Source organism: Siniperca chuatsi, linkage group LG3, assembly GCF_020085105.1.
Source record: "Siniperca chuatsi isolate FFG_IHB_CAS linkage group LG3, ASM2008510v1, whole genome shotgun sequence".
In the NCBI taxonomy this organism is placed as follows: Eukaryota; Metazoa; Chordata; class Actinopteri; order Centrarchiformes; family Sinipercidae; genus Siniperca; species Siniperca chuatsi.
The window spans coordinates 29,292,063-29,313,827 of NC_058044.1; the positions used below are offsets into that span (position 1 = coordinate 29,292,063).

The 21,765-nt window shown below is 42.5% G+C and overlaps 1 protein-coding gene across 1 annotated transcript; it reads right to left on the bottom strand.

Moving 5' to 3' along the window:
• LOC122873563 (protein AF-17-like) lies at window positions 1-21,451 on the bottom strand. The gene is given in 21 exon segments (XM_044190436.1): window positions 1-2,689; window positions 2,777-2,989; window positions 4,455-4,551; window positions 4,756-5,126; window positions 5,418-5,494; window positions 6,130-6,330; window positions 8,987-9,135; window positions 9,488-9,554; window positions 9,729-9,846; window positions 10,963-11,129; window positions 11,674-11,790; window positions 11,793-12,473; window positions 12,590-12,737; window positions 12,967-13,056; window positions 13,501-13,608; window positions 14,490-14,583; window positions 16,552-16,655; window positions 19,565-19,674; window positions 19,839-19,893; window positions 20,010-20,089; window positions 21,065-21,451. Coding segments are annotated over 21 exon segments (3,189 nt in total). The 5' UTR covers window positions 21,174-21,451; the 3' UTR covers window positions 1-2,656.
• Window positions 21,452-21,765: the final 314 nt, after the last annotated feature.

Below are 21,765 nucleotides of genomic sequence, written 5' to 3' on the forward strand. Positions count from 1 at the left end.
TCAGTAAAATACATTTATTGACAAAAAAAGTTCTTAATCCGTTCTTTTAATTTTACACACAAAAATATCAAAATACTTTACAGGGCTTTTAATCTGAATATTGTCAAATTCGTTTTGATCAATTCTCTCAAACAAATACACTGTACAATGACAACATGCTTGTCCTTTTTAAAATTCAGTGCTCATTTCATTTAATTAATTTTTTTTCAGGGAACAATGCATTTAAAATTATGCATAGTTATTACTTGGTATTTAGCAACACATTTGAGAGACGTCACTGCATTTCATGCAATTCATATCCCAATAGGTAACTCGCTCTCCATCAAACCTCATTCAGAGCCAGGTGCTTAAATGTTGTAATACATAAAAGATACACAGTACGACATTCAGAACATGGATTATCTCGGTTACCCAAACTTCAAAGCTTAAAAGAATGAATGTGTCTTTACACAAACATATTAAAGTATACGACTCGTATTCCAACAAAACTGAAAAGGTACTCAAAAACGATTTACAATTGGGCCCAAAGCGCCCCAGTGCAACATGAGAAAGAAACCGCTTCAGAAACCCTTCACACCGCTCTTCACTCAATCTCTTGGACATGGTTGTGTCAGGACCTACATAATAAGGACATACTTGGTAAATTGCAGACCTCCCACCTGGAGTCATGTCAACGCGTTGGCTCATGTCTTTTTGTAACATGATCAACATTCTCCTTCTGTCATTGCTACAGTATTTATCACCGGCTAGTGAGTTCCTTTCTGACGTCTACATTAGCTGCTAACAAAACAATCTAGCACTCGAGATATCACATGTATGGGAGATCATGTTCAAGATTGCAAACAGAAGTGAGAAAATATTTGAAAAAGGCCTACGACAATATTGTTTAAGAACACAGGAGAAAACATAATAAAATAATCACTTGCTTTGTGAGTGGCATTGGCAATTCACCGTCTGCTCAGCTGATAACGGCTACACTATGTATCATACACTGCTGCGACAGCACTTTAATAATAGTTTACATCTTGGCCGTCCCCAGCCGTCTCCTATGACACCACTGTGCAGGCTTTACTGTAAGATTCTCAATCTAGTCCTTGTTTCTCAGTTCTCTGAAGCACAAACAACTAAAGAACATTGCATCTGAACACAAAAAATTACAATACAAAATGATTTGACACTTCAGTTACCACTATACGGTTATTCACACAGTTCAACTTTTGAAATCGTCAGTTAGCTATCAAAAGTATAAATGGGTTTAGGAAGAGTGCTTTGACTTCACTAATGTACCCCTCCATGTACCCCAGATAAAAAAACACTATCAAAGAAAGACGACAAGAGAGCGAGCCTTTGGGCTCATGGTTTTCTCTGTAAATCTAGCATCATTAAGGCATTATCTATCCAGTATTGCTAAAAGAACAACTAGTTGGTGAACATGAAAATAATATCTATGTATGAAAGCAACATAAAAAACTGACACTTGAGGAGGAGGAGGAAGAGGAGGAGGAGGAGGAGTGCAAAATACTCACATACATGAAAAACTTGTCAGTCCCTAGCGGCCTACAAAGTACCAAACATCCTTTATAAGGTACTGTGTTGATGGCTAATTTGCTCTGTTAGCTACTAACATGCAAAGTGCACACTTGTTTAGGAAAAACGGTTTCTTTCTTACAATTTCCAAATGTTTGGTTTCGTCTGCTTAATCTCGATAGCAACTGGAAGGATATAAAAGTCTTTAGAAACTCTCACGGTGGTTCTGAATAAAATCTGGTGCTCAACGTTCACGTTGATGCCAGTCTCTAATGGACGATAGCGCCATTTTGGACACGTGGGTTCTGTGCCATTTTTACATTTACATGAGTTAATACCTTAGAGTTAACACCAAGATCTTTGGTGGGCATTTATATCCAGTGAAGGTTATTGTGGTGAGAATGAGTCAGCACAACATTTCAACAATGGAAAATAGATGGCAGAAAGATCTGAGGTAATAACCAGCTTAATGTTGAAATGCCACTAACCACACATTGAAAACGACAGTATATTTATCCTTTACATAGTAAGTGCATGTGAGAGGCTGCGACATATAGAAGATCTGAATGAAATTTGGGTGGGGTGAACACAAAGGGAAGACAAAATATCAAGGAAGACAGTTGAGGTTGCAAGAAGTGGCAGAAGTCTGTGATTCTTACTGACTGAATAGAAAAGCTCCGGTTCAAGCCATGGAGGGAAATCATAAACGGCCAGTGCTTGAGAAGTCAGAGAAGAGACACTCTGACCTTGAGTTCACACTTCAACCCAAAAGCCTACACAGCACCTGCAGGGATGAGCAGGAACTCTGGTTCTGCCTTCATAAGCAGCCCCATTGGTCTAGCTAACAAATTAGTGCAATTTAAGAAGAGACCACTGTATTCATGCTCTCTGAAAGCTGCCTACACAAAAACCTACGAGAAGAACCTCTGATATAAAGAATTTCAAAACACGAAAAACTTCACCGTGACGTTTAAGTCCATCCTGTTATACATTCATAAAAGAGGGTGTAAGATAACGATGACAGAGAAGGAATGACGTTCTAAAGTCATGTATGTTGACCTCAGTTCTTTCAAGTGGGCTGTGATGCCCTATATCTTCATCTGAGCTGCTCCCGCGTAATCCAGAAACGTCACCCATTCTTGTCGCCCTTTTCTCCTGCAGCCTGAAAACACAATTACACGACGTGTCTTAAATTTCTAAAACTGACAACATGTACAATCTTCACGAGAAATCCTGCAGCACTGCTCACCCCGGGCTTGTGAAGTGCGTTGTCCTGCAGGCCAAAGAGGCTGCCTCCCTGGCCGCCCTGCAGGGGCGAGGCTGTGGCCGAGGACAGCAGGTTGGGTGACTGGGCGATCATGGGTGAGTTTGGGGTGGAGGCGAGTGCTCCTGTCAGCGTGAGGCGCTGCAGCTCCCTCTGTCTCTGCTGCTGCAGCATCTGGCACACCACCACCTGCTGCTCCTGGTGGAGGGGGAGAAGACAGCGGGCTTATGGGACGTTCAGGACACATGGGAACTGGGAAAGGTTTTACATTTGAGTAAGCGTTTAAGCTCGTGTAAATGCCCTCCCACTTGGAATTATTAGTAAGACACGTGGGAGACTGAGCTCTGAGCTCAATATGTAGTTATGTGACATCATACAAGTTTCTGTTTTCAAAATTGGAGGTTAAATTGACGGTTAGATTGGAAAAAAAAAAAGTCTTTCTTCTCCTCAACATGTTACATGTTTGTGAGAAACCTACAATGACTAGTCCAAAGCTTCTGCTGCTCTGAAAGCAGCTGAACAGGCGCAGCATCCATGTACCCGTCTCACCCATTTCAACACTTGCATGGGGGGAAATTGGAAATTTCCAATTCACTGGTGCTGGTGATGTCCACGGTGTCTGATTGGTTCCAAACTCCACCAGACTTTTACCAGTTTGCAAGTCAAATAGGAATTCATGGTGGCTGGTTTCCTGTTGTTGAAAAGGAGTCACACAGTGACTCATAAGCTTGTGACAAACTCATAAGTTAGTCACAAGCTACTGCGTATTGTTATCCCCATATTCATCTTTAAAACAATTAAGTGTAATTACTATTAATTGACAATAATACATATCTTACTCTCGTGTATAGTTAGGTGTCACATCATTAACTGTAAATGACTGTTGTCTACCACTCATGGGACACTAATGAGGCAAAATGAGGCAGATCACTACTGTAGTATTAGACAAATTACTGGTAAATTCTTAAAACAAGTTGGGCTGAATTGGAAACAGGCACAATATATTTGCTTTAAAGGAATAGTTCAACATTTGGGGGTTTCCTGCGGGACTATTTCTTGGCTTGGCGCAGTAATTTCCTCACCTCTCCATTGCTTGCTTGGCAACCTCACGGTGACGACAGCAAATAGGCATATTTCACAAAATGTTGAATGAATCCTTTAATAAAAGATTTTATTACTGATGACTAAAATGTCCACTGCGATTAAGGCCTATCAAAATAAACCTGGGAGGACTTGCCAATAACTAACTACAAAACTGGCTAAGATGGAGATATTTTGCAGTGGACATGAGTCTATAAGCAAAGAGATTACTTCTTAAAAGTGATATCACTACTAGTCATATGACACAACTTTCACAAATGTAACAGCAAATATAGAGGAGAAAAACAGAACTGCCCTCTAAAATTTAAATAATTTGGATGGATATTTACAGTTTCTGCCAATGAGCACCTGAGAGTGTGCTGAACTGTTTTGTCTTCCTGAGTAGTATGTAAATCAACTATGGCCACAGATGTAAATAAGATGATTTTGGTCACACTCCAGAAAGAATACTCCAAATCACCTATGTATCAAAGGAGAGAAATCTTGGGAGATGCTATGAGAAAATGAACATTGTGAAAATGCAGACGAGCATAAGACAAAGTGCTAGAAAGAGCGTCATTACAGGAGTGAAGTTCTGTGAGGTGAGGAACTGCTGGAGTTGCTGCTGTTGCTGCTGCTCCAGAAGAAGCTGCTTCTGCTGCTCCGACAGGAGAGAAGACCTGGAACACGAGCAACAACACACGGTCATATTACACACCAGGCAATGCACCAACACTCTGGCTGATCAGTCCAAACACACATGGGCTTATCCCTGGTTCAAGTAATACCTGCCTGACATGATGTCGACAATCTTAAACACAACAACAATTCATTTTAAAGTGGACTTCTTCTTCTACTGATCTAAAGACAGGCTGGGTACGTACGGGCTCACGCTCTTGGGAAGCTGAAAGCCCTGTGCCAGTGCCTGGGGGTTGAGTGGTGGAGGCTGAGGGCGCAGAGCGGGGAGTGTGGGCTGGGGGGCGTTCTGCACAGGAGACTGGATCACGCCGTTCAGACTGCCCAGCACACCGTTCAAATTCAGCTGGGGACTTCCTGCGAGGGACGCCATCAGCCCGCCCACCACAGGCAAAGAGGAGCTGCAAGCCTGGCTGATGGTCCCCAAACCATCGCTCAAACCTCGACTCAGGCCGTTCAGCAGGGGCTGGCCGAAGGAGGCGGGGCTCTGCTGAGGAGGAGGGGTACTCTGGAACGAGAGGGAGGAGCTACTGCGGGACGGACTACCAGAGTGGAGCTCCTGGAACAAAGACATGAAAAATCCTTTTAGCTATTTAGCGCTCAGCTTGCTTTTGCATTTAATGCCTTTGTATTTCAGTTTACAGTGAAATAAAAATTGCCACAAAAAGCACAGTCAGTGTAAATGTGTATAAATGTGACGGTACCAGACAACATCAATTATCATTATCATCATTTTATTGAAGGTTAAACCCACACCTTTCTTGTTGCAAAGAGGTTTAAAAGGCAGAAATGGTTTGACCCAGGTTTGGTTTTGGGTGTTCAAGGTAAGAAAGGGTCTACAGGTTCTCACCTCAGATGAGGTAACAAAGGAGGTGTCATTCAGGAAGCAGCTTTTGGACAGGGGGCTCTTATTGGTGCTCAGGGGGTCTAAGGAACAGAGAGGCACAAACACAGGATGAAAACTACAAAAATCAAAGGTTTACACTAACCACCATGTTTTTTTTTATTATTGATGTTAAAATGCCTTACATATAGCATATTCACATCAATAAATCATTACATCTTCTGTTTGTATATTTTCTGTCTACATGGCCATTGCCAAAAAGACCTGCAGCCTCTACACTGCTTTGTTTTGGTGCTGCCAGGCATGATTTTAATGGGAAATCTGCTGCACTGATTCATGGCACTGAGGGATATTGCTTTACTTAACAAAACCAGAAGATTGGTGCTGATTTCCAGAGCAGACAGAACAAGCAGTAGCAACCAGTTTGAGTTTACAGCAAGTTGTTTTGTCAGTGGAAAGAAAGATGTAACTAACAATACAGTTGACGTGAGACAGAGGCTATCAATCATCTTGTCTATGGTCTAATGAGTTTACTGTAAGGAATCACAATTAGCCGGACAATAAATGTTTAAAAATGCTACTTGTGTGTGGACTGTTGTTAGGGGAGGAAGGAGGAAAGAGAAACGCAGATGAAAAGTAGATAGGGAGCAAGGCACCATTGTTAGTGTGTCCTTAAGGTTTTGATATGAAAGTGGGTAGAGGAGATGAAGAATCTGACCTTGGGTGGATGACAGGAAGTTGATCTGGGCGGAGGTGTGCATGGAGCCATGGGCGGAAAGAACGTGTGGAGGGAAAGGCACGGCCAGCTCCGTGTTGAGCAGCTGCAGCCGCTCCTTCTTGGCCGTCAGGCTGAGGATCTGGTCCTGGAGGCGCTGGTTCTCCTGCTGCAGGGAGTGGAGCGACTGGAGCATCTCCACAACTGGAAGAGGTAAGGAGGATAGATGTGTTATCATACAGAAACAGCATTTCAGTGGAGGTCTGCTTCCATTATTTGACTGTATTTTGGGGTGCGATATGATGCAGAGAGGACGTGTCCAAATGAGTTGGGAAGGCAGTGAAGGTCACTTTATACTAAATGTAGCAATGTGAGATGCTGTGCTCATAAGTTTGAGCTGTCACAGTTTTCAAAAATAATTCCAAATTAATAGATGCCGGCCACCAAGAAGGAGCAGGATTTTGTCAAGGGTTTATACTTACTATATGAAATTTATAGCATAGCAGATTTTAAACATATGTGATGACTGGAATATTTATTTAGTCACACTAGCACATTATGACATATCCACTAAATATGAAGCCTCTTCCAGGAGGTCAAAGTAATTAGCCGGTAATTAATATAAATATGAAAAAATAAAGGGAACATTTGGAAATTATTATTAAATAGTGTGTGAAACATTTTAATATTAAGATTTAGCCAACTAGGTGAGAAACGTTTTTTTTTAAATTTCATAATGAACTGAGATATGCCAATCAGTTTAAGCAGAGAATGAGTTTAATCAACGCAGCGACTGGACTTCCTTCACAATTCACACACTGGAAATAGTCTTTCTCTAAAACGATTACTAACAGTTCTAAAACGATGTCAGTATCTGTCCTAACAACTGTATGTTGTTAAAGTCAATTGACAGAGAACCCAGAACTTACGTATAATCCTCCCATCCGTTTACTGTATGTGTCAGGATAAATTAGTTATGGTTAAACAATCTAGTGCATAAAGAAATATCTATCCCAAAAGTAGACACAGTGACCTGCTCTAAGCTTTATTTTAGTCCATTTTAAAGGTCCCGTGCACCCCCACAGGTGTTTTCAATTATTCAGACTGATTAGGCCCCTGCTTGGGTTGGGCAGAGCTATATTAGTCACCAAACTACAGCTGTGACCTAAATCACTCCACATTTGCTACCTTGTGCGCTATGTATCTGCTTTAAGCCATTTTATTTGAGTGTCTGAGTTCTAAGTGTAAAATCACAGACTGTATATAAGGATGGACGACATGACAGCTCCCCAAAGAAAGTGAAGCCAAAACATCTCGGCCACCCCCTTGTGGCTGGCTGCAGTATAGGTCATAAACCCCGCCCCCTCCATGTTAGCAGATGGGCCAAACTAAAAAAATCTAAAAAACAGTACACGTCAAATACATTTTCCCCAAAGATGTGATTGTTTTTCTGATAAGTTTGGTTTTAATTAGTTATTTGATGTTATAAAAACGGGGGTTTCACGTCATGATTGACAGCTGAGGCCGGCTCGTGATTGAGTCGGCCGGGTGTATGGGCGGGACCTCGAGACTCGCGGCTCCAACTCCGATCACTACCGCGTCCAAATGACGTCACCAGCGCGAGACGGCAGCTCCCGTATCTGAGATATTTTGGCTTCATTTTTGTAAAGTGGGAGGAAGTGGAGACGCGTCGTCCGTCTTTATGCTACAGTCTATGCGTAAAATGTATGCATTTAAATGAATGGAACACAAAAAGTACTTTTTTCTTTACTTTCCCACAGTGCAATGCTTTGCATCTTTGTGTTTATTATGTAGGGAATAGTCCTAAGTTGTCTCATCCTAATAGGTTCAAAAAAGATAAGAGGAGAATGAGGGAGATGACAATCAAGCCCAGTGTGCACACACCCACACAGTCCTATTCGGGATTCGGGTCGAACCAAGACAAATATGCATGGACCACGGGTATATAAGGGCTTTAAAGGTTGGCAGATTCAATGCATATCCATTAGAAAGTGCTGCCATGAACGACTGATTCCCGTAGACTTTTTTTTTAATATAGCTAATGTTACTTTACAGCAGTGCCATCAGAACAAACACACTCTTCTCTCTCTCATTTCTGCAGAGTTACAGCAGTTAACACTCATTAGTCTAAAGTGAACTCTCCCTGGGGCACAGAGAAATATATTTAAAGTGGAGACTGCAGGGCTTTTCCTTTCACTGAGGACGTGAGGTAAAAATATACATAATTAGAGATATTTTGAGGGCTGGGGAAGAAAGAAGGGTCTAAGTCTGATTTTGGGAGAGGCAACAATGGTACAAAGAAATGGTAGACAGAATAAGAAAACAAAATGGAAAAAATGTGACAGCACTGGTTGGAGAAAGAAAAGGGAGCAAAGAAAAGATTAGAAAGCAAGTGTCAGCTGATGATGTCCCCAGAGAAAAAGTGAGTCAGAGTAAGAGGCAGTGAGCAATCTGGTTCAGGAGAGAGCGCAACAGAAATGAGATGTAGAGAAGGAACATGAGAAGCAAAGCTGCTAGAGCTGCTTTTAATATTGTGGCAGCGTGCTATCTGTCGCTGTGCTATTTTCTGTCCCTAACAGCGTCCACAGGTACATTCATTATCTCTAAATAGAACCAGATCGTTGTCTTACAGCGAGAGTGCAGGTAAACAGAATCATGTGCAGATTACAAATGGTATTTGTTTACAGTGTATTGCAGTGGTTTATAACCATTCTGGCTTGTGAGCCCTTAAAATGAAGCTATTTGCGACCCCTAAGCCAAGGTTATGGCCTCAGTGTGGCCGCTAGTTGCGAGCAGTTCGACCACGTGGGAAAACACGTCTTTTCCCAGGCTCACTTACTGTTGACTCCCATCTCCCCGTTGCCGTGTTTCTCCAGCAGGAGCTCGATGTGAGAGCTGGCTGGAGGGACGTTCTCAGGACGAGCTCTGACTCCTGCGCCCAACCCGTCTCTCTGGTCAAACAGAAGAGGAAGACAGCTCATAGGAGACCTGGGTGTGGAAGAGGAGAAAACCAACAAGAAGTCATAAAGAAGCCCAGCTAGGAAACTACCAACAAGACCCTGTGGCTGTGGTTAGTATTTTTTTTCTAATTCACGTAGTCACTTTAGTAATGAACTATTTTCCTGTTGTTTCCTGATTCTGGTTACAGAAATAGAAACTGGTCTGACTACAGCTATAGTACAGGGAAATATTTATCCAAATGATGTTTCATGTGATGGATTACAGATGAGTAGATAGCAAGACCGCCTCATGACTAAAACTGTGTTTTTCTACTTGCAAGCTCATTTTCAGCAGCCATGGAGGAGTGTAAAAATACCAATACAGATGAAATGAGACATACTGTGAAGAAAGACTCTCTCTCGGTGAGTTCCCCTGACACGGGAAGCGACAGTCATCGAGGTCGGACTCTGAGAACGGGAACAAAGAGTCGTGAACTTTTTCACTTGTAGGCGGTACAATATGAAGAGATTTAATGTATGTCAGATTCTGAGAAAGGAAGAGGCTTTCTTGTGAAAGTTTGTCTAAAACTAGCTTCAGTTTCTAATGAAATGCGAATGAATCATATTGACCTCTGAACTCACCTGGCAGTGAGGTCTGGGCTTGGCTCAGTAGTGGCGGCAGTGGCGGGGCGGTGGAGAGACAGCTGGTGAAAGGCTGAATGGAGGTCAGACTATAGGAGGTGCTGGACCCTGGGTGGACCTATGAGACAGTGAACATTAACATCTGGCTGATAAAGAAATCATCTGGACAATCTGGAAAGGATGTTGGTAAAAAAAAAAAAAAAAAAAAGCCTTCTCCTCATGCAAACATAAACACCCGTCTACTGGTAATATAACCCACATCTGGCCAAAAATAACCTGAGCGTGAAACATGATTTAATATTATTCAATATTACTCATTGAAATTCTTAGATTTATTTCAAAGGAGTGCATTTCGCTAACAAAATCATTTAATGATATAATTATGGCAGCAACTACTATTATAGTCATTTTATTATCAATTAGTCTGCCGATACATTTTTCAATTAATCATTTAATCTATAAAAAGTAAGAAAATAGTCAGAAATGCCCATTGCAAGTTCCCAGAGGGCAAGGTGATGCAAACACACTGTTGTTTTGTTCCGACCAACAGTTTTAAGTATTAAATATTCAAATTTCAATGATAAAAAAAGCACTTTTGCTTCATAGAAAAATGTGATAAATTTTAAAAATTGTCGTCAATTAATTAATTGACTAATGATTTTAGGAGTAGATGTAATCAGGTAGTTCTGCAACTGACAATTATTTTCATTAATGACTAATCTGCTCATTATTTTCTCGATTTACTTATTAATCGTTTTGTTTGTAGAAAAAAAAATTGTCAGAAATTTAAGAAAAAGTCAGAAAAATGTGAAAAATGGCCATTATAATTTATCAGAGCCCAAGGAGACGTCTTCATATTGCTTAACTTATCCAACCAACAGTCCAAACCCCAAAGATATTCAGTTTACTGTCATATATGACAAAGAAAAGCAGCAAATCCTCACATTTGATCAGCTGGAACCAGCAAATGTTTGGGATTTTTGCTTGCAAAATAACTGAAACGATTTATTGACTGTCAAAATAGTTTCAGCTCTATAATCATGTTGTTGTTTTTGTTGTTTTTTTTTTGACAGGAAGTCAACAGTAAGCTACATGCAATAGCTAATAATAGCAGTTACAGTACAATTAAAACAGTCAGGGTCTATTTGGAAATTGTTCCAGACACAGGGATAAATAACAGACACAGCACGCTGACTGATCTAAACGGCCTAAATTTCCTCTCTTTCTGAAGTACCTGTGTGTTTGAGACAGCGTTGACTGACGGAAGGGAGAGTGAGGAGACGTGGGATGGAAGGAGTCCTGAGGAGAGAGGGGTGCTACACATACCCCCTCCCAGGGACAAGGAAGTGCTACACACCCCTCCACCCAGGGAGAGAGGGTCCTTGAGACTGGAGTAGATACCTAAGAGAGCAGAAGTTAGATAAAAGATATTTGTTATTATTTTCATCTCAGAAATTGTAAGACCCCAAAAGACAACAACACAAGGCGCCGGAGCATTCGTGTGCACGAGAGAATCAGTCTGTAAGTAGGGCAGGAAATCTACCACTCAGAGACATGTGCAGCGCACACAAAAACCACTATCTAGGACAATATCTCTGCCTCGTACAGATTAAATAAATACTGTGAGACAGATTTACAAAACATTCTGAATTTTAAAACCAAGTGTATGAAAAACACTGCCGTGTAACAATATCTTTATTGGTCCTGCTTGGCTTTTACTTCCAGTGGCTTGTTCTACTACACTGTCAGGTCCTGATATACAGATAAGCTGCTACTGTGGTGCTGACATGGCACATGTGCAATGGAAACATTTCAACACTTTAGAGTCAAGTTGCAGATGAACACACCAAAGTGCAAACAGATAGTGGTGCCAATTTTTTGCTCGCTCGCGCTCTCACACAGGAAGCTAGAGGGCTACCACACACACCCACTCACTTAGACTCACCGGAGCCGAGCAGCGAGTTGCCACGGCCTGTGGAAAAACTGCAGGCAGAGGAGGAGGAGAAAGAAGAGGAAGAGATGGCGGTGGGGGGAAGCGTGGAGGGGAAGGTGGGGTGGGGATGGAGGATGGGCTCAGGTAGAGCGAGGAGGTTAAGGCTGGAGGAGGAGGAGGCGCTGTGTGGTGATGGTGGTGGTGGTGCTCCTCTTCTCTCCGCTCTCGGTTCTTGCTGCCCCGTGGTCGTCCTGGGCCGTGGCTGCTCTTCTTGTTGCCGCGGTGCCTTCTCTCTCTGGGCAGAGGTGGAGGCGTGGCTTTGTCCTCCAGGTCCGCCTCTTCCAGAATAGGCGGCGTGCTCAGTTGAGACAGTTTAGAGAGAGACTTGGAGGGTTTGTAGTCCCCCGAGGAAGAGATCTTCCGGATCTTGCTGCTGCTGCCCAGCCCTGACGAGGAAGTGATGCGCATGATGGACCCAAAGGTGGAAATAGTGACCTTGTTCTCAAAAGGGCTCGTGTTGCCCTCCGACCTGTCATGACCCTGTGACCCTGCCAGTGGGCCATCAGCAGGAGTCAAAGCTGGTGGCTTGTGATATTTACTGTCCTCCTCCTCCTCCTCCTCTTCCTCCTCCTCCTCTTTGTCCTCCTCCTTTCCATCGTCCTCTTCGTCCTCGTCCTCCTGGACTGCCGGCCTCCTGTGACGCTCCTTACGCTCCTCGACGCTGTGGTCGTCACCACCTCGGTCGTGGTCACGCTCCAGGCGGGAGGACGACGAGAACTGATGGAAATCCTGAGCGGAAGACAGGGAGCCACCTCCAAGAGAAACACAAAGCTTTAGTCAAAATCAAATAAACTCACTGCTATCAACAGTCGTTACGTCACCTTCTCAACATTTCACTCTGGCTCCTGTTTCAGTCTTCACGTGGTACCTGTGTTGAATGGACTGGAGGAGCAGGAGGAGGAGGAGCAGCTCTTGCCAGTGCTTCCTGTCTTCTTACTGCGATGACCATGACTGTGTGAGCCCAGCTTCTTGGACTTTCCCTCACTGTCCTTGCTGCTGTGGTGACTGGAAGATATCTGTACCAAAACACACAGGTCATAACGAGATTAGTTTTATTCATTCCGGGTTTTTTTTTGTTAAGATGACCAAAATGACAGTTCTTTACTATACATGAAATTAAACCTGGCATTACTTGTCAAAATGTTCTTTATATATTACTGACAAAGGTATTGTGGCATCAAGATTTCTTAAAATTAAAACGTCCATCGCACAGTGTCCAGCATCCAGTTGGTTGGCGTTTCGTACCTTTTCTATAGTGCTGGTCGTCACTGAAGAGCCCAGGCTGTCAGAGGACTTCTTGTGGCGCTCTTTTTGCCGAATCTTGTCCTTATGACTCTGAACAGACAGGAATACACAGGGCTCAGGTATGTTAAGAGTTGAACCAGGACCTACCAGACATACACTAACCACTCTTACACACAGACACAAACAGGCATGCACGCACTCACTCACTCAATTACTATGGCTACTACCGTTTGAAATGTTTTTATACTTGTGCCAATATGATGCCATTTTGGTACCAATACCAAAACTCTATTTTAAATACCTTACTTTGAAACTCTTTTAACACAATAAGCCTCAATAAGTTCTCAAATGTTAAATGTTGTTTGAACACAAGCAAACAGAAGAACTTTGCCTCTGTAGAATTGTTGAAAATTGGCAAAATTTTCATTTAAATCGGAAACTTTCTACAAATCTGACCAGATATGCGATGCCAACCTTTGGTACTTAGCATTTTACCTAGCCCTTACAGCTACAAACATCAGGACCAGTGCTTACCTTCCTCTGTCTGTGGTGGTGGTATTTGTCTTGTGATGGAGAGCTGGAGCGCCCCCTGGAATGACTGAAGGAGCTACTTGTATTTTCACTGGAGCGCAACTTCTTCTGCTGTAAAAACCAAAGGAGAAAGTGAAGATCGTCTCAAGACCAAATAAAACCTTTTCAAATAATACTTAAAGGTGCAATCACAATCAATTCATCAGTCAAATCAAATCAAATCATTGTGTGGCTTTAGGTTAACAGCAAATACAGATAGGAGCAGTTGAGCTTCTTGTGTTGGTGCTAGACGAAGACAGCCCTTAGCGACTTCTGGATCACTGCCTACATCTCAGTGATTAAACAGGCCTGGTGTTATGCTCACTGACTGCTGTTTCCTCAACCGACAACTGAGCCAATCAGCGCTTTGTAGGGTGGGATTGAGAATGGGGACGTCACCTTCCTGTGCCAGAGCCAGAAAAATGTTGACGAGCATGGTAGAAATCAGCGTAGCTACACAGGCGGTTTTTAGTCATCAAATTACAGAAATAACAACAACTGCTTCAAGTGACACGACACACTTAAGTTGAATGGTCCTACCGCAGCTTCTGTGTCGAATGAAAATGACTGGCCGGACATGTAAGTCACAAGTGATTGATTTGAGCAGAATTACCCCAAACAGAAATCAGCTAACATAAACACAATGCCAGACTGAATAATAAAGTGAAAACAAGATGCCAATTCAATTTGATTATCAGGCTACTTCGATTCAAAGGCACAAATAAATTAATTTGTTTGATGTTTATAGTTAAGTTTAGCAGTTATGTTTACTATTAACGGGCAGTCTTAACGCTTCACAGCGCATTTAAGGGAGACATTTATCTCTGATGTTTGTAGTTGCTACCACTTCCATCATGTGGTGTTTAAGACATTTGTGACTCTTCAATTTCCTTATTTTTGCGGTGTTTTGTGCAAGAGTATTGGTTTGCAGTCTATACTGTTGTCCATCTTACCATTTTGTTGTAGTGATGCTTGCAGTAGCCGCAATATTTCACGTTGTCAGCTTCTGGGCCTTCCTCCTCACACAGCAGACCTGCCATCTGAGCACTGAATACAGGGTGTCACAGGGTCAGACAGGAAACAGGAGAGCACACACACACACACACACACACACACACACACACACACACACACACACACACACACACACACAGACCCTGACAACGACACCTGGATGTCGCCCGAGTCACCTGAGAGCTTTTGTCATTGATCATGACAGGATGATCAAATGTCAGGTCTCTGCACACAAAAATCTGAGCCATATAATCTTCCAGGCATTGTGATAGGAATCAGTTGCAGCTTACACAAAATTAAGTAATGCCACCATGAATTTAACACAGACTTTATACAATCAGTAGAAGAAAAAATTGACAAAATTAACTAATAATACAGTAGCTATAGAATCACCAGATTATTTTAAGAGGTCAATAAAGCAAAAATTGCAAAAGTCATTAAAAATTATCAAATTCTAAGGCAAAAGACATTTATAATTTGGATACTTGTTTCATTAAGAAATACAGCTCTATATTGATAAGGCCTGTGACTCATCTCATCAATTTATAAATTACGACCAGCAAATTCCCAAAAAACTGGAAAAAGGCAGTTATTACAACAGCCTTCAAAGCAGGGGATCGTGATCTGATATGCAACTATTGCCCTATTTCTATTCTTTCTGTCCTGTCAAAGGTACTTGAGAAGGCTGTGGCAGCACAGCTAGTTGACCATCTAGAGACCAATCAACTCCTTCATCCGCAACAATCTGGTTTTAGACCAAAATATTCCACAGAAACTACAAATTGTTATTTCATTGAAAATGTAAAGCATTCCTTGGATGGGGGTAATGTTGTGGGGGCAGTGTTTCTTTGACACTATCAGCCATGGCATTCTCCTGTCTAAGTTGTCTACATTCAATTTTTCTAAACAAGCAGTTGATTGGTTGGAGTCATATCTTCAAACTAGCGAGCAGTGTGTGAAAGTTGACCAAGAAAAGTCATCTTTACCCTTTAAACAACAGAATGGGCATTCCCCAAGGTTCAATCCTTGGTCCGCTGCTTTTCAGTCTGTTGTCTGACCTGCCTGCAAGTTGCCCAGAGGCCGGCTACCAGCTTTATGCAGATGACGCGGTCATATATGTACCAGCTATGTCACCTAGAAAGGCAGCGGAGATCCCAACTGCATACTTGGATCCATCAGTGGCAGCAACATAATCATCTTGTATTGAATTTAAAAAACAAAAAATGTTTCTCCATTAGAAAACAGGGCTCACTTGAACATTTTAAAATCCAGATATGGAATGAAGAAAGAGAGGAGGTCAATGATTCAAGTTCTTAGGAATAATCTTAGATCCACAACTCAAATTCGATAAACATGTAAAGAAGATTTCAAAAACAGTGAAGATCAACCTTAATTGTTTCAAATTCATCAGGCACAGCATACCCACTCCGGCAGCCCAGTTATTTATGCACTCTATGACTTTCTCTCGTATTTCATATTGTATGTCCGCCTGGGCTCAAGCATCACCATCTACAATCAGAAACCTCACATCCTTATACAATCAGGCACTGAAAATAATAGACAAAAAGCCTGTCTCGTGGCATCACGGTCACATACTAAAAAGATACAATCTACTTAGCTTTGAGAGCTTTACTCATTTTTGTTTTCTCAAATTAGTTTTCAAATGTATCAACAGTCTAGCCCCAGAGCCTCTTTCCAGATATATCCAAAAACAAGACAGTAACAGAGTAACTAGGAGCATGGTGAATGGGAACTGTAAAGCAAACCAGAGCTGTACCCATTTTTAGCTAATCGTACTCTAAACTACCAAGGTGTACTGGTGTATGTGTATTTTATTGTATTTCCATATCTGTAGTGTATTGTGGTTTTATGATACTGAAAGCTGTATATTTTGAGCCCAATAGGGACAAGAGTTGAAAACACACACACACACACACACACACACACACACACACACACACACACACACACACACACACACACACAGAGCTTAACAATTACCAGGTGACATGGAAAGCTTGTCTGCAGCCCTGTCTGTTGCAGGTCATGCAGGCTCCACAGGCAGCCTTGCTCTCCCTCCCATGGTCCTCACAGATATAACAGGTCTGGTGAAGCAGCAAAGATGGAGAGAATAAGAGATGAAGGAACACAGACATATCAGTTATTATTATTAACAGGTGCTATGTTGCCCTGTAAGTTCACACAAAGTCCTTGCTGTTTCAAAGAATGCAGATTCATGTGGAAAGCTGTGGAAGGTTTTGAAGTCTTGTGAGGCCTTGTTCCATCTGTTGCACTAGTGTTAGCAGGGCAAACTTATTTGGCCATTAAAGTGAACCATTGTGATTGCAGTGCGGGAAAGACAAAATGCTCCTTAATTTGAGTCCAGCTGCAGCTATACTGTAAATGGTTAGGAAGTTTTGCTTGTCAAGACAACAGATGGGGCTTTCAAACAGAACACAGTTTGCTCCGTGCTTGCTGCTTTGTACAGAAAAACTGTTGACCAGATGTTTGGGAGCTTGTGGCTAGTTGTGTATCTTGATGCAACTATAATCTAAAATGTATTTCCCTTCCCTGTCATCCACATTCCTTGTCATTTCCTTCTACTTTTTTATAAAATAGGTGTAGAATGGTTTCATGATAAAAAAAAGCCAAAAAAATAAAATCATCATAACAACTGGAAATAATTGATTTTAGAGCTCAAGGCTGGAATTCTTGTGTCCTGTGTTAAAGCAGCATCAGTCTTCACTGACATGTAAATGTGCTCACGTCCACAAAATACATGTACACATGTGAGCACACACAAGCAGACAAATGCATGTACGCACACACAGAGCTTTTGTACTTCTTCCGCAGCTTTTCCCCAGTGAGCGGGACTGACTGGTGGGGGGCAGAAGAGGCCTAGCAACAGGTGCGGGACAAAGGAACAGCGGGCTCTTTACCTTTTCGCTTCAGCCCTCTCTGTTTCGCCTTTTCTCTCCCCTTTCCTCTGTCTTCCTCTGCTCCCCACATCCTACCCTGCTCTCTGTTCCCCTCAGAGGATGTCGGCTATGTAATGAAAGGCCAGAGACATAACTACACCGAGCGTGTAAAAGGAAGAGTGGCTTCTCAAATTTTCACTGTCCATTGTAACGCTGTCTAGGAATGCAGGCAGCAAAATCTAGATGAATGGCTCTGACAGGGGAAAGCTGCATGCAATTTACTGTAGCTGACGCAGTAATATGAAACCAGGCACTCAAACACTCACATGTGCACATTTATATGAAGGCACGGACACACACACATTACATACACACAGCGTGTCAGCGACTGGCTGCTCAGTCTAATGAGTCCATGTGTCAAATATTGATTTCTTTGTAATTTGCATTGCTTTAAAAGGCCGACTCTGATGCATGCTTGACACACCGCTCACTACTTCTGCTATACACAAGCTGCCTACTACCAAAGACTACACAGACAAGAAAAAAGGTACTAAAAAAAGCTTTTCTGAATGCCTAAGCATGACTGCGTGTACGACGAAGGATATGTTCAGTCTGTTTTCTATAGGTGGTCTCACTCTGCATGTTAGGGCTCTGTGTGAGGTCCCATTATCTTTGTACTTCATCAGTCAGTATGCAGCATTTCATATGTAAACATGTCATTAACCAGTGTTCATTTATTAAACATGGAGATAACACGAAGAACAGACGTAAAGATACTTCCCTGTTGGATATTATCAACTCTTGATGCTTTGTACCACGTAATTAATGATTATTTTCATTATCTATCACATTTATTATTTGTATTAATCAATTTGTCGTTGTATCTATAAAATGTAAAAAAAATTTTTTTTAAAAGTCCATAAAGTTATCCCAGAGCCCAAGGTGACATCTTCAAATTGTTATTACTGTCTGACCAACAGTCTATAACTCAAAGAGATTCAGTTCTTAATCAAAAACTAATTTAACTCATTTAAACGAATCGCTTCAGCACAATTCAGTACATTGCAATGTGTATTTTGTGATGAACTGTGGTAAATGTACTTCTTTGTTGTTCCCTTGACCCGCCTCATCTATTTCTACTAAAGCTGGAAATCTCCCACATTTCCCAGAATGACTTTCAGCAACCTCCAGAGAGCAGGCGTGACCTTGCCACAATCAGCTCTGAGTATGTACGGAACGTGTAGGTGGAGAGAGCGATGGGTACGTGGAGCAAAACTGTTTTTCCTGTTAAGGGAGAAACGAGTTGTGCTGTTTCCCACATGTCTTAAAGCTGCATTGCATCATGGTCTGTTGAAGCTACTGCTGTTGGTGGAGAAATTGCTTCATGTCTTTTTTCTTTTCTGATTGATTTCTCTCTGTGGGATTGCTGTCACTGATGGAAAAAGCGTGGTCTAAAACAAAGTCCGGTTAAAGTTACAGTTTAACTTTAAGTGAAGAATTTACTGCTACAAAGGTTTATTGTGATTGCTCTAGAATTAGTTATGTGACACCAACGGGGCTGGACTCCTCATACGTTTTCATTACAGGTGCCACTATAATACCTGAGTTTGAATACAGATACCAAAACTATACTTTTTACAATACCTTACTTCTAACCATATTTTCTACAGAAAAAAAGCTTCTAAATTTTAATGCATAGGATTTCCAAGTTGTCTAAACACAAACAACTGTACAAGAATGAATCTGACCAAGCATTTGGTGCAACTTTTTGATATGAGACATTTGTGCTACAGACATAATTTGCTTGGACAGTACTGATGTTTGATACCTGGCCTTAGTTGCCTTATCATTAAAGGACATTTTTACATGTGTTTCAGCCACTGCGGGAGGAAAAAAAATGATGGTTTTCAGATCAGCACAGCCATGCCCGTACCACTCTCTGGCCATACAGAAATACTGAAAAGAAACCATACTGTGTGTCCTTAATTTAAGTCTCTCGACGGAGCACCGCATTCTGATGAATGCTGTACACTAACAATTGTTCACTTCACAATGTGTTACAGGTTTTATCCAGTCAGCAGTGTGTGTGTCAGTACCTTGATGTATCGCTCATGCGGGACGTACTGCAGGATGATGGGCTCCATGGTGAGGACGTTGGCAAACTGCACCTCAGGGATGTAGAGTGCACACACAACGTGGGCCCAGCCTGACGGAGAGATTGGCAGTGGATCAATGGCATGATAAGGTCCCTTATGAATGAAGTGCTTGTATTCTATTTCAGGCAAGGAGGCGGCCCTGCTGTTTCGTACATTCGCTGTGTAACTCGGGGAAACAGCAGGGGAGTGAGATGGACAGAGGATGGAGATTTACCTCCGCTGTCTGTCCTCTTGAGGGCACCATCTTTGTGGGGACACAGCTCACACCTCTGGGGCAGGGCAGGACAGAGCAGAGCAGAGCTTGTTGTGAGTGTGCCATTGGTTGGAGCGGATGATGCAGGAATGGACGGATGTGTTGTGTCACGTTGTGTGTTGGCATACTCACCACGCGCGCCGCCCTCTCCTGTGACTCACACTTCCGACAGAACCACGGACCGGTGGGCACCTGGACAATGCCATAGCATGCTGACACACACACACACACACACACACACACAGAGAACAGGTTAATTGATACACGGTCCTCTGCAATTTTCCAACACATACATGACTATAACATATATTACATATATACTGCCAAATTCTTCTTTTACATTTTTAGCTTCACCATTTTCTGCTGTATATTACACATATCTCTTATATTGTGTTGTCCTGTCAGTAATGTTAAGTTCTGCTGTCATCTTGGTCAGATAATCCTTGAAAAAAAAGAAAAAAGAAAGAAGACATTTTTAATCCACTTGGAACTTTAATTTAAGATTGAATAGGAATGAAACTGACCCTATGAAGGCAGCTCTTAACTCAAGTCTGCTGTGGCAGCTTCTAACTAATAATCATTCTTTATTACATGTTATAGCACTTTGGAACAAAAATCATCTCCACTTCAAAAGCTTAACCTGCAGATGAGAGCAGAGGGAAGTCAGCCTGGTTATAAAACTACACCAGCCTCCCAGAGTTGATCCAACACTCCGTGACGGGGCTAATTTTTGCTCAGAAATATGATCCTATAAATTAACTGCTGCCCTTGCTAGTCTGATTAAAGCAACAAAGCAAGTGGACATAAGGTAACGTAGTGTCCAAAACCGGCGGGCCTCGCCGGGGCTGTTTTTGTCGCAAAAAACACGCTTCTTGCAGTATGTCGTGAATCCAACCGGGCCACACAGTCACGTCACACACACGGACCTTAATGCCATCACGGCGCCATCCGGGCTCGGTGTCACTCCGCTTGGCCCTGTGTGTTTAATCATGTGTGCTGAGGAAACAACAAACAGCACGCCTACCTACCCCTCCCACACACACATCAACACACACAAACACGCACGTAGACAGCGACAAGTCCTACCTAGAAACCTACCGACCTACCAGCACCTCTGGCTGCCTCCGGCCGCCGGCTCAGCCGCCACAGCTGCCCGGTAATTACACGCTAACAGCGGCTAATGTTACCTTGGTGAACGGCGACGCTGCAGCCGTGTCCATCACAGTAAACCAGCGGATTCTCAGCCCAGCCTCGCTCGTCTGAACACACGCAGCAACCTCCGACCATTTCCCGCATGCTTCTCCCATATGAAATAATGTACTTCCCCTCCCGACAACCGCTAAGACCTCGCCCAGGCCTGTCAAGTGGTCGTCCCGCACTTTAACGCCGCACCGGGCATAGTCGATGGCCGCTTTCGTCGCGCAGTTTTTTAGCAGCGGAGCGGAGAGACGAAATCTCGGCGTGGGGTTTGTGGTGCTGCTGCTACGTTTTTTCCGTGATGTCCTCCCCGTCCCCATAGAACCGATGCAGTGCGCATGCTCAGACCTGCTCCTCTGGGTCGGAATACAGCAAGGTAGCAAGTTATTGTTAATTATTTTTTTTTTTACACGAATCCCCTTTTCACCGCACGTTCTCAGGCTCTAGCTTTCATTTATTAATTCTTATCAATGTGAGAATGTTGTACCTGAAGGTCGCTCATCTGTTGAACAGTTTTATAATTAGATCAGTAAAACATGTGGATCTCTCAGTCAAAACCGCTGGCTGCGCTCTGTTTCTCTGTAAAAATTGTTTCAACAGCGCCATCTTCAGGATTTCCGCAGTATAACGGGGCAACAATTACAAGCTATTTCACCATCCAATGTCCTGACCTGAAATGAAAAACATCCAC